At 34.8% G+C, this 17,237-nt stretch overlaps 1 protein-coding gene across 1 annotated transcript; it reads right to left on the bottom strand.

Moving 5' to 3' along the window:
- Positions 1 to 2,094: 2,094 nt before the first annotated feature.
- LOC148767433 (protein ANTAGONIST OF LIKE HETEROCHROMATIN PROTEIN 1-like) lies at positions 2,095 to 8,974 on the bottom strand. The gene is made up of 4 exons (XM_088823855.1): positions 8,672 to 8,974; positions 8,431 to 8,582; positions 2,665 to 2,741; positions 2,095 to 2,552 (listed from the first exon to the last, which is right to left on the bottom strand). Exons 1-4 carry the CDS (start codon positions 8,957 to 8,959, stop codon positions 2,095 to 2,097), a joined length of 975 nt encoding a protein of 324 aa, XP_088679981.1. The 5' UTR covers positions 8,960 to 8,974.
- Between the last annotated feature and the right edge of the window lie 8,263 nt (positions 8,975 to 17,237).

Below are 17,237 nucleotides of genomic sequence, written 5' to 3'. Positions count from 1 at the left end.
TAACTATGTGTCTGATTCAGAAGGATCAAGAGACACCGAGGTTAGCACGGCAAACTCCCACTATGCTGACAGTTTCGACGATCTTCGGGGAAGCTCTATTTTACGGTCTAAAACGGGAAGCATGAGGAAATTCAAACCTTTCGGAACTCCTAAGAGCTCAACGGCTTCAAACAAGCCTACTACAGTTGAGTTCTTAACCCCAACAAACAATTAATTTGTTCTAGGTCTGCCCTCAAGTTTAAGTAGTAGACGTTTTGTGCATTAGAATCTACGGTATGATTTATGCATTGTTTGGGCTATAATTAATATCTACTACACGTTATATATAACGTGTGTATTCAGGCTATAATATATATATCTATGTATTATATTTTTGTATGCTAAATATGGAAGTATCAACGAAAACGAACGGATGTGAAGAATCTTCGGTCTAAGTAATTTGTAATGTTGTTAAAATCTTAATGGTTTGTTACTGATGTATTCACTATTTTAATTTGTAATTTGGCATTTAGTAATTTTGTTCAATGTCGAAGCTTATGAAATTTCTCCTTACATAGGACGGATGTTGGAGTAAGTAAGATATTATTATTAAAACCTAAGTTGTTTTTCACCTTTGTCCAAGTAACAACAATTTACAAAACTAGATAACTAACCAGCAATTCGTAAGTAAATTATGGCACGAAAACATATTTAAAGAAACAAAATTAATAGCAACCTAATATAAATTTGTTCTCGAAATACCATCGTTTACTAAAGCTACATTATAATATGAAATGTAACAACCTCGTTCGTGGTTATAATTAAACACACGATAATGTGAATATCTGAAAGGAGTACACTTCGTGAATGTGTTACTAGTAACGTCCGTCCAATATCAATTGGACCATATTTGCCTTGTGATCATCACTCAAGCAAAAGAATATATCAAGATATTTGGGGTTATCGCAAATGCGAGAAGTTGCTTTAAGCCTCTCCTCAAAGGTAAGGTGTTGCATGTTGGCTAGTGCGTCAAAAACTTGCTTCCTTGCTGCCGACACATCTTTCTCGAACCCCATGCGACTCACTAATTCAGCCATTTGTGCCTCCATTTTCTCGAAGAATTTTGAAGCCATCTCGGCGTAACCACCATCGTTGGGGTCACTACGTGATCGCTTTTTAGTCTTTGATTTACTCTTTGTGGAGGTTGCTTCATCAGCCCGGCTGAAGGACATGTATTGAGAATAACTGTCTGCATTTGACGGATCTAGCTGAGGAACTTCGTCATCATCGTTAGACATGTGTTCTTTCCCTTTGTTGGAGTTCGACACCAAATCATTAATGGCCTCAGTGAATGCTTCAGCATGATCCCCCGTGGCACGATCCTTACCAAATATTTGAGTCCAATCCTTGTAAAACGGCCATGATTTATACCGCATGGAACGGGCGTTAACATCGGTCTACGTGCAAACACGGAGCAGCAGCAGCAAGAAGTTTATACAGTTATCAAAAAATTCCAAATTCAAAGAATGGATATGAATTTAGTATGATAAAAGAATACCTTAATGTAATCTTGCCACACTTGGTCATCAACGACGTCAATGGTATTGTTTGAGTCGTTCCAACCAAAGCCGGACCTTGACAACATGGTGCTTAATGCTCCATAATGTTTTTTCCACACATGTATCTCGAATGGATGTGGGGAGAGGCCTTAAGATCGGTTCCGGGAAATTTTTGAACCATATATTGTTCAAGGGTACCTAAATAACCGGTTTTAAAGCCATTTTCGCATTTCCAACCTCTTGACACAATATCTTCCAAACCTAAAATTAACGTTTGCTCTTCGAGGACTGTCCAACAGCGCCTGCTGTTGGAGACACAGTTTTTGCTTGAACTGCATTTTTTCGGTGCACCAATACTTTCCATATTAGCTGAATTAAATGCAAATTAAACCAGCCATTGTAACTACATATATAATGTTCACATCACAATACGTACAAATGGGAACAATAAAGCATTACAAATGCAAGACACATTAGTATCCATGTTGCAGTCGTATATACAAACAATGAAATACATTTAAAGTACGGAATTTATTGTTTTTTTTTTTAATTTATACTATCGAGACGATAACCACTGATTGTACATGTTAATCGCAATTGTATCTCGCCAGTTCGTCCACTCCTCCGAAGTCTCAACAGTATTGATGTAATCCTCGCCGTTAATAATGCCTGGATTTTTCCTCAAAAATTCGTCTAAAGTTTCCTCTTCCGGATCAAAGTCGTTGGTCGTGCGTATAAAATTATGTAGGAGACAACACGCCATTACGATCCTATTTTGAACCTTGATGGGATAATATGTTGGACTACGTAATATGGCCCATCGTGACTTCAAAAGCCCAAAAGCCCGCTCGATGATGTTTCTTGCCTTGGCATGTTTCATGTTAAAAAATTCTCTAAAATTTCTAGGTGCGGTTGGACCGTTTGCATATGCATCGAGGTGGTATCTACAACCTCTGTACGGTGCCAAAAAACCTTCCCCGTTCGTATAACCGTTGTCAATCAAGTAGTAGTTACCTGTAAAGGTGAATGATTTACTAAAGTTGGAATCAACTACAGTGCGGATCCTACATTCTGGCACTATGTTAACTATTTGACTTTATTTGGTACTCTACCAACTAATACTTACCCGTGGGGACTCGAAAACAATTGTCTCGGGTTACTGCATCACGAAGTATTCTACTATCGGCTGCAGACCCTTCCCAACTGTTAAGTGTATATTTTTACACTTTATCATATCTTTTTATTTGAGCTTTTGGTGTGTTTTAACGATAATTGGTGCTTAAAAAGTTGATTTATTGTATTTTAGGTACAAATTGAAGAATTGGAAAAGTATGGGGTCAAAACTGCAATTTTGGCGAAAATATGGGTCAAAAGTGAAAATATCAAAATTCTGAAGATTTAAAGCTGAGACCCCCGTCCCAGTTTTAGTGCAAATTGTGAGACCCCCGTCCGAGACTCCGAAATTGCGCAGTAAAGGAATTTTAATTGCACAAGGAAACTGCCTTCTTCCCCAAATTCTTCACCCTATATAAGACCAAGCCAAGCACACAATTGGGAATCAATCTTGGGACGCAAATTCAAGAGCAAAGAAGATCAACGAAGATTCAAGCATAGTTTTTCCTATTTATTTATTTTATTTTCTTTATCATAAGAATTACGAGTAGCTGAGTCTTTATTTCTAGGATTTTATTTGGAACCCTATGTGGGATTTATGAACCCAATTCTATGATTTTATGCAAGTTTTAATTCCGGATTATTTCTTCTACTTGTTTTATTAAGTTCATGAAACTGGCCACTTTATGCGCTTTTATGTTATTGTTAATCGCATGAATCGGAAGATCGGGTTAATAATTAGAACTGTGGTAGAAGAGCCTTTGTGGTATTAACATAGGAATATAGTTAATCTCTTAGGTAGCCATTATTGAGATTTGTGCTTAATGCTGTGTTCTAGAATTAATTGCATAGGAATATAGTAATTGAATCTAGAGTATTAGAATCGTAATACACGCGGAAGCGGGTTATGATTATTTTAGCATCTCAGGTTAATAATCCGGGTTAATTGCTTGCATAATTGAAGGAATTGGGGGAATAATAATCACATAGGGGGAAGAATAAAATCCTAGGCTTGTTTACTCTGATTAAACCTTCGTTTTTTATTGCTTTCGTGTTCTTGTCTTTTTAATTTGCTTTTTAATATAGTTTAATTTAGTTAATCTTTTTCAAATTCGACTGTGTAGGGTGGGCTTGAAAACAATTGGTAGAATTTAGCGTCTAGGATTAGATAATTAAATATTCTCTGTGGGATCGATACTTGGACTTAAAAAATCCACTTTATTACTTGTACGATACGTGCACTTGCGTGTAGGTTTTCGACCAACAAGTTTTTGGCGCCGTTGCCGGGGAATATTTTAATTATTTATTTTATTCTAGCTCTAAATTTGAACAATTTTCACGATTCACCCAAATTATTTTTTTATTTTTTCGTTTTAATATATTTTTTTTTTCTTTGGTTACATGTCAGGTTACAATTTTCGCGCAACTCAAACGGGATATGAATGGCTTCCGTCTGGCGAATACCTCCAAAATACCTATAATATGCCGTTGCTTTGTTCAATATGTGGTGGAGAACATTACGCTAACCAATGTTGGTATGCACCGAAGGCGAATAATTTCATAGATAATACCAACAGAGGTTACTTGAACACATACACCAACACGTACGAGCAGAGCAATTCAAGCCAAGATTTCCACAATTTTCAACATCGTGAGCCGCAATTTGATGATTTTCAAACCTATTATGCAAAGCCACGAGAACCCACTATTGAGGAGTGTTATAGGAAATCCATCCTTGAAGATTTTATGAAATCCACTCAAGCATCTATCCGAAGACTTGAAATAATGTTGGAAGAGATGAAGCTCAAGAGGTCTCTTGAAAATATTTCAGACAATATCGAGAATGGTTGCAACAAAGAAAATTCGTCTGAAACTTGTGATGAGAAAAATCCTTTAGACCTAGAAAATAGTGTCGATGAGAGGGAAAAAGAAATTACGAAGACACTTGAAGATGATGAATCAGACAATGAAATCGAGCTCAACTCCAAAGATGTCTCGGAACAAGAGAAGAAAGAGATGGATGTGGTTAATGCAAATATTCAAATTGATGATCCTATTGTTATTCCTGACGTGGCTTTGAAGGCATCAATAGAGGTTGATAAGAAGGCGAATGTGTTTGAAGTGGAGGTTATACGCGGACGTGAGGTTTTTGTTTACCGATTTAAGGGAGCGGGTGATGAAGATCCCTACTTGGCTTCGTACCGATTGATTACAACTAAGAAAGATTACAAGCTAAGGTGGACCCTGACATATTGCAATCCTATCCCTGTATCGGTTGCAATTGAAGTGACAAAGCTCATGGATGGATGCGCAATCTACAAGGCTTTGGATTGGACATAACAATTTCAAGAAGCAAAGTTCGGCTGAAGACTTAAAATTTAGCGCTTCTCGGGAGGCAACCCGAGCTTTATTGTTTTTCGTAGTTTTCGTTAATTTTTTCGTTTCGTTTTTTTTTATTGTCATAAGCATGCATTCTAATTCACTATTTGAATTTTAATTTTCAGGGTCGAAAACGTGATCGAGGGTCGAGTCGGCCGTCCGGAAAAAAAAAAAAAAAAAAAAAAAAAAATTTGCACCACTGCCTGTGGGACAGCCGTCCCACAAATAGGTGTAAATGTGGGACCCCCGTCCCACAACCAGTAAGGAGAAAAAAATTTCGGACGGCCGTCCGAAATTTAGCACAAAAACCGGGACGGCCGTCCGAACCTATTTGGGGCGTTTTAAATGTTTAAAAATCATATATTCTCCCCCATTATTTCCTAAACCCTCCTCATTCCTTCTCTCAAACTCCCACACACAAATGGAGGCAAGAGAATCGAACCAAAATCTTCAAAATCTACTCTTTCAAGACACGCCCACAAGGTGTTCGATAATTTGCTCCAACCAAATTTTGAGTTCGATTGTCAACCAATTCTTAACGAATCTATTCCAACCTCTCTCCCAACTTTCTTGTCCAACAAAAGAAGCCGCACGAGAGAAGCTTCATCTTCTAAATGCAAAGGAAAAGGCAAGAAAAGTGCCACCAAAACGACGATTCCTCTTCCAAAGCCGCTTCTCAAGCCCGAGACGACCCCGAAGCCTCAAGCTCCCGTACCGATCGACGATTCCGAATGAAGATGGAGCGAGAGAGCTTTCCGATGATGAGGAGCATGAGATAGCTAGGGAGGAACACCCCGATCACATCGACTCCGACTAAATCAGGTGTTTTCTATCCTTAAACTTTGTGCTAATTTCGTTGAGGGCAACGAAAATTTTAAGTTTGGGGGTGAAAAACATGTTATTTTTGTGCTTAATTGTTTTAGTTTGCATGCATTAGGTTTTATTCGTTTTTATTGTTTTTCTCGTTTTTCCGGAATATAAAAAAAAAAAAATAAAAAAAATAAAAAAAAAAAAAAAAATTGCTTGAGTCGAATGCATCGATGATTTATGATGATGAGAGATGATCAATGTTTGATGATGAAATTGCTTGTGCTTGTGTGATAAAGATTTGATGTTTGTTTAGCTTTCGATTCAACGGAACTTAGAAGCGAATTATTGCTAGGAATCACATTTTGTGCATTGCTTTGGTTGAATGTTTTGTATTTTAAATTTGGAATTAATTTGTGCTAGATCATGCTATGTTCGGTTTTAGAACTCACCTTAGGAAATTTATGATACGAAGTATTGAGTAGTGAGTGATTTGGGATATGATTTGGGCCTTCTTTGAACCGTTTGAGCCTTTCAAGCCGACCTTTTTATCGAAATTATCCTTAGAACCTTGATTTGAGCCTCGGAGAAAAGGTGTTCTTTCTTTTAGCCAATGTGTAAGGTAGAATAGGTGGAGATTCTTGAAAATTACCCCTTGGAGTTCAGTCAAAAAATTTTATAAGGTCCTTCTTCTTCTTCGAAAAAAAAAAAAAGAAAAAAAAAAGAAAAGAAAAAAAAAAGAGATAAATATATATGCTTCTATATATATATATTAAATAAAAAAATAAAAAAAAAAAAAAAAAAAAAAAAAAGAAGAAGAAGAAGAGACTAGAAGGGAGAAATAAGGACTAGTTGGTGAATTATTTTTGAAAACTCGACCCCTTGCCTCAAAAGAAAAAGTGGAGACCTTTGAACTTTTGAGAATCGAGTTTACTAAAGTCCGTAGAGGTGAATTCATTGTTTCAAACGCCTATCTTTCAAATTTTGGCGTAATCACCTAAATTCAAGAAGAATAGCCACACATACCCATATTTCCTACCTCGAACCAAAGAGCCTAACAATTGAAAGCCACAAAGCCCCAATGATCCCAATAGCTTAATGTTCGATATTAGTAGAGTAGAATAATTTGGTGAATATTTGGAGTCAAGCATATGCATGTAAGTATAAATTCTTTCTATCTTTAATTTGCAAATATTGGATGCTTGAAGCAATTGTATGAATTGTGGTTTTTGGTAATGGTGAGTGACTAAGGGTTGTTGAATTTTGAGCTTCCGAATGCCTAAGAATTGTCATTATAATTACAAGTTCTGAAAACGTGAAGTTGACCATTGATCTATGTGATGAGATGTTATCGTTGAGTTATTTGCTTATTGGTAGATTTTGCTTGAGGACAAGCAAAAGTTCAAGTTTGGGGGTGTGTTAAGTGTATATTTTTACACTTTATCATATCTTTTTATTTGAGCTTTTGGTGTGTTTTAACGATAATTGGTGCTTAAAAAGTTGATTTATTGTATTTTAGGTACAAATTGAAGAATTGGAAAAGTATGGGGTCAAAACTGCAATTTTGGCGAAAATATGGGTCAAAAGTGAAAATATCAAAATTCTGAAGATTTAAAGCTGAGACCCCCGTCCCAGTTTTAGTGCAAATTGTGAGACCCCCGTCCGAGACTCCGAAATTGCGCAGTAAAGGAATTTTAATTGCACAAGGAAACTGCCTTCTTCCCCAAATTCTTCACCCTATATAAGACCAAGCCAAGCACACAATTGGGAATCAATCTTGGGACGCAAATTCAAGAGCAAAGAAGATCAACGAAGATTCAAGCATAGTTTTTCCTATTTATTTATTTTATTTTCTTTATCATAAGAATTACGAGTAGCTGAGTCTTTATTTCTAGGATTTTATTTGGAACCCTATGTGGGATTTATGAACCCAATTCTATGATTTTATGCAAGTTTTAATTCCGGATTATTTCTTCTACTTGTTTTATTAAGTTCATGAAACTGGCCACTTTATGCGCTTTTATGTTATTGTTAATCGCATGAATCGGAAGATCGGGTTAATAATTAGAACTGTGGTAGAAGAGCCTTTGTGGTATTAACATAGGAATATAGTTAATCTCTTAGGTAGCCATTATTGAGATTTGTGCTTAATGCTGTGTTCTAGAATTAATTGCATAGGAATATAGTAATTGAATCTAGAGTATTAGAATCGTAATACACGCGGAAGCGGGTTATGATTATTTTAGCATCTCAGGTTAATAATCCGGGTTAATTGCTTGCATAATTGAAGGAATTGGGGGAATAATAATCACATAGGGGGAAGAATAAAATCCTAGGCTTGTTTACTCTGATTAAACCTTCGTTTTTTATTGCTTTCGTGTTCTTGTCTTTTTAATTTGCTTTTTAATATAGTTTAATTTAGTTAATCTTTTTCAAATTCGACTGTGTAGGGTGGGCTTGAAAACAATTGGTAGAATTTAGCGTCTAGGATTAGATAATTAAATATTCTCTGTGGGATCGATACTTGGACTTAAAAAATCCACTTTATTACTTGTACGATACGTGCACTTGCGTGTAGGTTTTCGACCAACACCAACCCGTAAGTAGGTATATAAAATTCATGTTATCATCGCAAACAGCTAGAACATTGATCGACACATTGCCCTTGCGATTCTTGTATCTTGGTTTATCAAGATAAGGAACCCGGCACCCTATGTACGTCCCATCTAGTGCACCGAGACATCCCTAATAAATAATCACCGTAATAACGTAGTTATTTAAATAAATAACAGTTGTGTAAGACAACATTGACACAATATATTTTATTATGTTACCTTGAAATGAGAAAAGCGCTCATTTTCACAAAGTTCGTCGACGGGTTTTGGTGTTATCAGTAGCATTTCGTGTAACTTAAGTAAGGCCAGTAGAACGCTATTAAAGTGTTTGCTTACCGTGTACCCAGATCTGTTAAAATGACTCCGAACAACAACGTTTTTTGTGTGATGGGCTAAAATTTGAAGAAACATTGCGACTTGCTCTGGTATAGACACATTTCTATTTGCTTTAAGACCGCCCACATTTTCTAAAATATAACACAGCCGGTAAAAGGACTGTATGTTCATTCTAAGATTATCACGACACGTTACATCGTTCAACCCAACTAACGAACGCAAATAGTCAAGGTGTGAAGGTGTTCGTCCTATTAAACTGTAAGATTGGGTGTTATTCTGAGAGCAAGACAACTGACGACGATTTTTTTTACTAAATATGTGAACGGACATCAAGAAAAACAGCCGAAGATTAAACATGAGTTGATGTAAAACAACAACATCTTCTTCCTTTTTTGAAAATCCATCGCAGTCCCACAATTTCCTACATTCACAGCAATACCGCATATTATTCGCGTATTCAGTACATACATATTGTGTGCACAATCTCCGGTTTATTTAGTATGGAGTAAGAACATAACTGATAGTCGTTCATTGGTCACCTATGTTAGTAGGTGCATAATTTATATTATACATTTATAAACATCTTAAATAAGCTACATTAAACAGCTTATGTTGAACAAGTAAAAAACATTTGTAGTATACGAGTGGCATATATTCAGTCTGTGTGAAATCAAACCTGATTTTTCGTATTAATAGCGAAGCAAATACCTGTGGGTAATGGCAGTTAACTGAAGCAGTAATGGTTGCGTTGGTGGATTAAATCTGTTGTGATGCTCAAACCCGAATAAGAAACGTTACTGACAAGGTTGAAAAATAAGGAGTCAACAGATAGATATATATATAGCTTAAATAACAACAAAATAACAATTGGGTATTGTAATGCTCTGTTGGTGAGGAGTTCTAGCAATAAACAGAGCCCTAAATTTCTCATTTCAAACTCAACGGAATTAAACTAAGATTTAAAATTCAAAGACAAACAGGAACCTGCCACAATGACGGACACCGGAAAGTGTCAAAACTTCAAACCGAGGTTTCTCGTCGGACCCGTCTTCTTCTTCGATTTTATCTGCCAAAGTACAAATAGTTAGTGGGCATTTGAAGAAGTTATTGAACGGATTAACCACTAAAACAAATAACAAATCTAAAAATTGCACATACGGTGTAAGATCTGATTTCTCCCCTGGGACGATTTCACACCTGAGAACCTAGGGCTGCATCTGCGAGGGGAAGAAGCTGATTTTGTGAGTTTATATATTGATTTTTTTCGTAATTTAAGAAATAATGAGGGACATTTTCGTCAATTCACATTGGGCAGAAAGTGAGATTGTATAAATGATATACTATCAAGTCAAAATTGGGTGGATAATTAATAATTCAATTGGTTGATTAAAATGGTGGGGCCATTAGTCAAGGACGGCAAATCAACCGATCCAAACATTATACCCGGGAGTACAATTCATCTCATCCCTGCTAATAATGCAAACCAAAGATGCCCTTGATATTTGTAATCTATTGGATTATTATTTGGGATAGTCTTCTGCAAAACCCAACTTTTCCAACGAATTGATCTTTTGATGAACGTGTCAGAGACTTTTCTCTGAATTGCTTGACTGATGTATATTTTCATTTAATTAATTATCATATGTCTATCTTATTTTATAATAATATCGATTTGGGTGTTTCAAAAAAAAAAAAAAATATTCTCGGGCAAAATCAATGGTTTGTACTGTGGATGTAATACTGCACACACACACACGTGATTTTGCACGCACACATGAAAAGTATATTTAAAAAAGAAAAAAAATTAACCCTGAGTGGGTTTTATATGTTACGGCATCATGCATGTATTGTGTGCAATTATACGTAATTGAATTATTCTGTATGGATACATTTTTGAAGTACATGAATATATTGCAAAATTGTGTCTCTGTCATTATTTTATAAATTGTATATGCTGTTGTATAATTGACACGTGATAAGTGTGTGTGGGGTAATTATATGTCTGTGTGTCTTCTATCACTTAAATTAAAATGACGAGAATATTATTAGTTTTATATTTATGAAATTTACTAATCTTGTTGTTGCTAAAGTGACCTGGATTAGTAAAATCTAATAAATATAAGAACTATATGAAAGTTTAATCATTTACATGATATTAAAGATTATAATATTCTCAAATTGCAGTCATAATTAAGAAATTGAGACTAGTTCAAAGGATAGTCGATTTTAATTAATTATGAACTGGGTAGGGTATCATAATTTGTATTACTTAGCAATTAGAATTGTTTACCTAAAGGTAACATGAATAATTGACGAGTGAGACAAATTATGTTAGACCCTACTTAGGTGTTATAAAAGATCATTTACACCAACATAGAGTGAACAATAGGTATGCTGTATTTCACCCAAATTCGAACTTGTAGTGATATCGATAGTTCATCTTATTTGACTCAAGGTCTTATGTGAGCATGTTTTTATCTTTACCTTATATATTTGCTATATTTATTTCAGTTGCTATTCCTACTTCATTGTACTCGCATGCTTCTGGTATTAAGACACTCAATGGGTCAAATTTCTCCGAATGGTATGAACAAATTCAATTCACCTTGGGTGTTATGGATTTGGACCTAGCATTGCTTATTGAAAAACCTGGGGAAATAACGGATGCTAACAGTGAGGAAGAAGTTAGCCTAATTGAAGCCTGGACCAAGTCCAATAGGCTTAGTCTTATGCTTATTAGAATGACTGTTGCTAATAACATTAAGACTTCCCTTCCCGAGGTTGACAATGATATGGAACTGTTAACGGCTATTAAAGAACGCTTTAAATCAGCGGACAAGTCGTTAGCAGGGACACTCATGGCTGAATTGACTACCATGAAATATGGTGGTGATAAGGGAATTCAGGAACACATCCTGAATATGACTGATAAGGCTGCCAAACTTGGAGCTCTTGGCATGAAAGTGGAAGAGTCCTTCCTTGTGCAATTTATCCTTAACTCACTTCCATCAAAGTTCGGCCCATTCAAAATCCACTATAATACTCAAAAAGATAAGTGGAATTTGAATGAGCTGACTAGTATGTGTATTCAAGAGGAAGTGAGATTAAAGCAAGAAGGAAATCACTTTGCATTCGATGTAACTCATGGAAGTATGAAGAAGAAAGGGAAATTTGTGAAGAGTGGAAAGAAATTCGCACCAAACAAAAGATATGAACCTGGTGAAAGTAGTCATGGTCATGGAAAGGCTTTTGTTGTCACCTGTTACTTTTGTAACAAGAAGGGACACGTAAAGAAGGATTGTGAGAAACGAAAGGCTTGGTTCGAAAAGAAAAGGTATTCATCTTTCTTTTGTATGTTATGAATCAAATCTTATTGAAGTTCCTTCTTACATTTGGTGGCTTGATTCTGGTGCTACAACTCATATCACAAATTCATTACAGGGATTCCTTACAACTCGGAAACCGGAGGAAAGTGAAAAGTACATCTATATGGGGAACCGTCTCAAATCTAAAGTGGCGTTTGTTGGCACTTATCGCCTCATATTAGAGACGGGTCACAAGATGGATCTTGAAAACACTTTTTATGTACCTTCGTTTTCTAGGAATTTGGTTTCTTTGTCAAAACTGGATGTTTGTGGTTATTCAGCTTTAATTGGTTGTGGAAAACTCAGTTTTATGTTTAATTCAATAATAATTGGTTCCGGTATTTTATGTGATAGTTTATATAAAATATCTTTGAATCATGAGTTTGAACAATTATTATTAACCACTCATTGGGAAGTTGGCGTAAAGCGAAGCCTAAATAACGAAAATTCTTCTATCTTGTGGCATAAACGATTGGGGCATATCTCCAAGGAAAGAATCGAAAGATTGGTAAAAACTGGAATTTTGGAAAATCTAGATTTTACTGATTTTCAAGTGTGTGTGGATTGCATTAAGGGTAAGCAAACCAAACACAATAAAAGAGGTGCCACAAGAAGTAAAGAGCTTCTTGAGTTAATCCATACCGATATCTGCTCACTACCTATTCCATGCTTTAGTGGAGAAAAGTATTTTATCACCTTTATTGATGATCTATCTCGTTATGGTTATCTCTATCTAATTCATGAAAAATCTCAAGCCGTTGACATGCTTGAGGTGTTTGTTACGGAAGTCGCAAGACAATTAGATAGAAAAATTAAAGTTATACGATCAGATCGGGGTGGGGAATACTATGGTAGATATGATGAGTCGGAACAAAATCCTGGCCCATTTACTAAATTCTTAGAAAAGCGTGGTATTTGTGCTCAATACACAATGCCTGGAATACCACAGCAGAATGGAGTTGCTGAACGTCGTAATCGTACTCTTATGGATATGGTTAGGAGTATGTTAAGTAATTCAACTGTACCCATTTCACTTTGGAATGAAGCCTTGAAAACCGCTATGTATATCTTAAACCGGGTTCCCAGTAAGGCAGTCCCAACAACTCCCTACGAGTTGTGGACTGGTAGGAAACCTAGTTTAAGACATTTACATGTTTGGGGTTGTCCTAAAGAGGCTAGAATATACAATCCAAATGAAAAGAAATTGGATCCTAGAACAATTTCTGGATATTTTATTGGTTATCCACTAAAGTCAAAAGGGTATAGATTTTATTGTCCTAACCATACTACGAGGATAGTTGAAACTGGAAACGCCAAATTCTTAGAGAATGGTGAAGTTAGTGGGAGTGTTGAATCAAGAAAGGTAGAACTTGAGGAAATTAGGGTGGATATTTTACCATCTTATTTCCCTCAAGATAAAGTTAATCTTCAACCTATACAGCAGGTTGAAACAAATGATTCGCCACTCCATTCACCACTTCATGAAGATGTTATCATTGGCAATACTGTAGAACCACAACAACCGGTAGTTTTGAGGAAATCTCAAAGGGAAAGAAAATCTGCCATATCCGATGATTATGTGGTGTATCTACAATAATCTGATTTTGATATTGGTATTCAAAATGATCCAGTTTCATATTCACAAGCCATGAAAAGTAAAGATTCTAGTAAATGGATTGATGCTATGAATGAAGAGTTGAAATCAATGGACTATAATATTGTCTGGGATCTTGTCGAATTGCCTAATAGCAGTAAGAAAGTCGGTTGTAGATGGGTCTTCAAGACCAAACGTGACTCTAAACGTGACTAGTGGCCAAAGGTTTCACTCAAAAGAAAGACATTGATTATAGAGAAACTTTCTCTCCAGTATCTAAGAAAGACTCTCTTAGAATCGTTATGGCTCTTGTAGCTCATTATGATTTGGAGTTGCACCAAATGGACGTGAAAACCGCTTTTCTGAATGGGGATTTAGATGAAGATATCTATATGGACCAGCCTGAAGGATTTGCAAAACAAGGAAAGGAACACTTGGCTTGTAAATTAAAGAAATCCATATATGGACTTAAACAAGCTTCTAGACAATGATATATAAAATTCAATGATACCATTACTTCCTTTGGATTTAAGGAAAACACTGTTGATTAGTGTATATATCTAAAGGTCACTGGGAGCAAGTTTATCTTTTTAGTCTTGTATGTGGATGATATTTTACTAGCAAGTAGTGATCTTGGTTTACTTCATGAAACCAAGAATTATCTTTCCAAGAATTTTAAGATGGTTGATATGGGTGAGGCAAATTATGTCATTGGGATAGAGATCTTTAGAGATCGATCTCGAGGATTGTTAGGCTTGTCTCAAAAAGGATATATCAATCGAGTTCTTGAAAGATTTAATATGCAGTTTTGTTCAGCCATTAATGCTCCTATCACGAAAGGTGATAAATTAAATGAAAAGCAATGTCCAAAGAATGATTTGGAAAAAGGAGAAAATGAAATTGATTCCATATGCATCAGCAGTTCGAAGTCTGATGTATGCACAAACTTGTACTAGACCAGATATTAGTTATGCAGTGGGGAGTACTTGGTAGATATCAAAGTAATCCGGGAATAGATCATTGGAAAGCAACAAAGAAGGTTATGAGGTATCTTCAAGGAACAAAGGATTACATGCTTACTTATAAGAGATCGGACCAATTAGAGGTTATTGGTTATTCAGACTCCGATTTTGCTGGTTGTGTAGATAGTAGAAAGTCCACATCGGGCTTTGTATTTCTACTAGCTGGTGGACCAATCTCTTGGAAGAGCATAAAGCAAAGTATTATTGCTTCTTCCACAATGGAGGCTGAGTTTGTAGCATGTTTTGAGGCCTCGAGTCATGCACTATGGTTGCGAAATTTTATCTTAGGGCTTAAGGCTGTTGACTCAATTGCTAAGCCTTTGAAGATATATTGTGATAACACCGCAGCCGTTTTCTTCTCTAAGAATGGAAAGTATTCAAGTGGATCCAAGCACATGGATCTTAAGTACTTGGTTGTTAAAGAAAGAGTCCAGAAACAACAAGTGTCAATAGAAAATTTAATTACAGCTCTTATGGTTGCTGATCCATTAACCAAGGGATTGCCTATAAAGACATATGAGGAACATGTTATTAGAATGGGTCTTTTGAGCAATCCATGATTTGATGAGTTATGATTATGTAATTGACACTTAATTTATTTAATGAAATGTTTCTGTTTTCCTATTTCCAATTATGTGTGCACATATTATATTTGGAATTAATTTAACAGGATTTGTCCTAACAAGATAAAATTAAAGGGGCTATTATGGATTAGAATAGTAAGGGTTATTAATGGCGTGATACATAGAAGGGAATATGATAAATGAATCATATAACCGCTACGATTCACATTAATAACTCAAACTAGTTCTAGTATTAAAGTACTCTATTTACCTATTATGGTAATCACTTTAATTTTCTTTTATACTCGTGATCACGTGTCAAATATTTTGTATGAAGAACCCACCGAGTCAAATATTTTTTAAACTTATTTTTACTTAATCGATTCAGTGGACCAAGTGGGAGAATGTTAGTTTTACGTTTTATTTTTTTAACGTTTTATTTTGGTCCACTAATCTTTAATATAATTAATTAAATTGTGGGTAATTCAAATTATGGTATTAAGGTGATTTATGGTATTTACTTTGTAACGTAATAAGACAATAAAAGACCATGATGGGTGGGATTTGTCTTCTGCTGTTACAAAGAATTGTGGCCATCTTCTCTTGTCTATAAAAGCATCCACAACTCTTCTCCTCAATCCATCAGACGCAATTTGAGAATTCCATCAATTACAAAAATATTTAGTGAGTTGTGATATTAGAGAGATAGAGAGAAAAAGGTGTGCTACGAATAAAGTTCTCAAGGAGATTCGAAGGAGGCCTGGCTAGGCTCGGCTTGTAGATTGCTATCATCCTTGTTCATCGTCTCTATCGGAATCCATGGCGAACGGTATGTCGATAATCTCTATTACGTGATTATATTCTTAAGATGAATTTGATTTCAAGATTCTGTGATTAAGGTTTTCCGCATAAAATTAAATAAAAGTCTTTCACGAAATGGCTGCAAAGAGGAAATGTTGTATTTTTTTGTAATTTTTGTTGTTCATATATTCATAGTTTTATACATGTTCTTTATTTCATTATTTTGATATAATGAATGTGTCTAATGGTTATTTACACATATACATGTATTTAGTCTAACATGTTATTTGTTGTTTGTTTATGTTATTTTTGTAGATATTATGGATAACATCGACCTATGTGCTATGTGTGACGACATCGGTTGCATCAAAGTATTAGAAAGAATTTCGTGAATCTCATATGAATTGTGCGAGAAAAAATACTCATTACTTTCATTCCTTAAAAGACCGTCATCGAAGTGATAAATGTAAAAACAATATGCAATTACCAATTTTATATTCTTTATATATATATGTGTGTAATTATTTTTAACATTGTTTCATCAAGCTCATTAGTATATGGTTATATATGCAATTTCGCTATTTAAAATTTTACATATTTCATTTTTTAATTTGTGTAAAGTTGGATCACCTGTTCGTTTTTTTTGTTTTGGAAACTTATTGTTTTCGTTTTTTTTTCTTCTTGATTTGTTTTACTTTACTACATTGAAATGTTGAGTACTAATATATCATCACTAATTTATCATAGTAATTATATTGTTTTATAATTTTACATTAATTTATTTTATTAATGTATTATCATATTAATGGAATGGTAATATGTCAATTAATGGAATACAATGTAGTATCGAGTTGTCCTTTTTAGATACTCAATCTTAGAAAATTATACAAATATTAATGGAATAGTAATATGTCAATTAATGGAATGAAATATATTCAAATTGTCATAAATAATTTAATATTTGGTATATATAAATAATATATTTCAATATTATTCCATTAAGTATTTAATGAATTATTTAGTTAATAAAATGTATTATTAACTAAATTTTTATTTTTATTACATTTATCTACGAATTAATTATTTTAATAATTTTTAATTATA

The sequence above is a fragment of the Erythranthe guttata genome, chromosome 10, assembly GCF_056151865.1.
Source record: "Erythranthe guttata isolate IM_541 chromosome 10, IM_541, whole genome shotgun sequence".
Taxonomy (NCBI): domain Eukaryota; kingdom Viridiplantae; phylum Streptophyta; class Magnoliopsida; order Lamiales; family Phrymaceae; genus Erythranthe; species Erythranthe guttata.
Note: the sequence above shows the minus strand (reverse complement) of the source record. Positions and strands in the feature narration are given on the sequence as shown.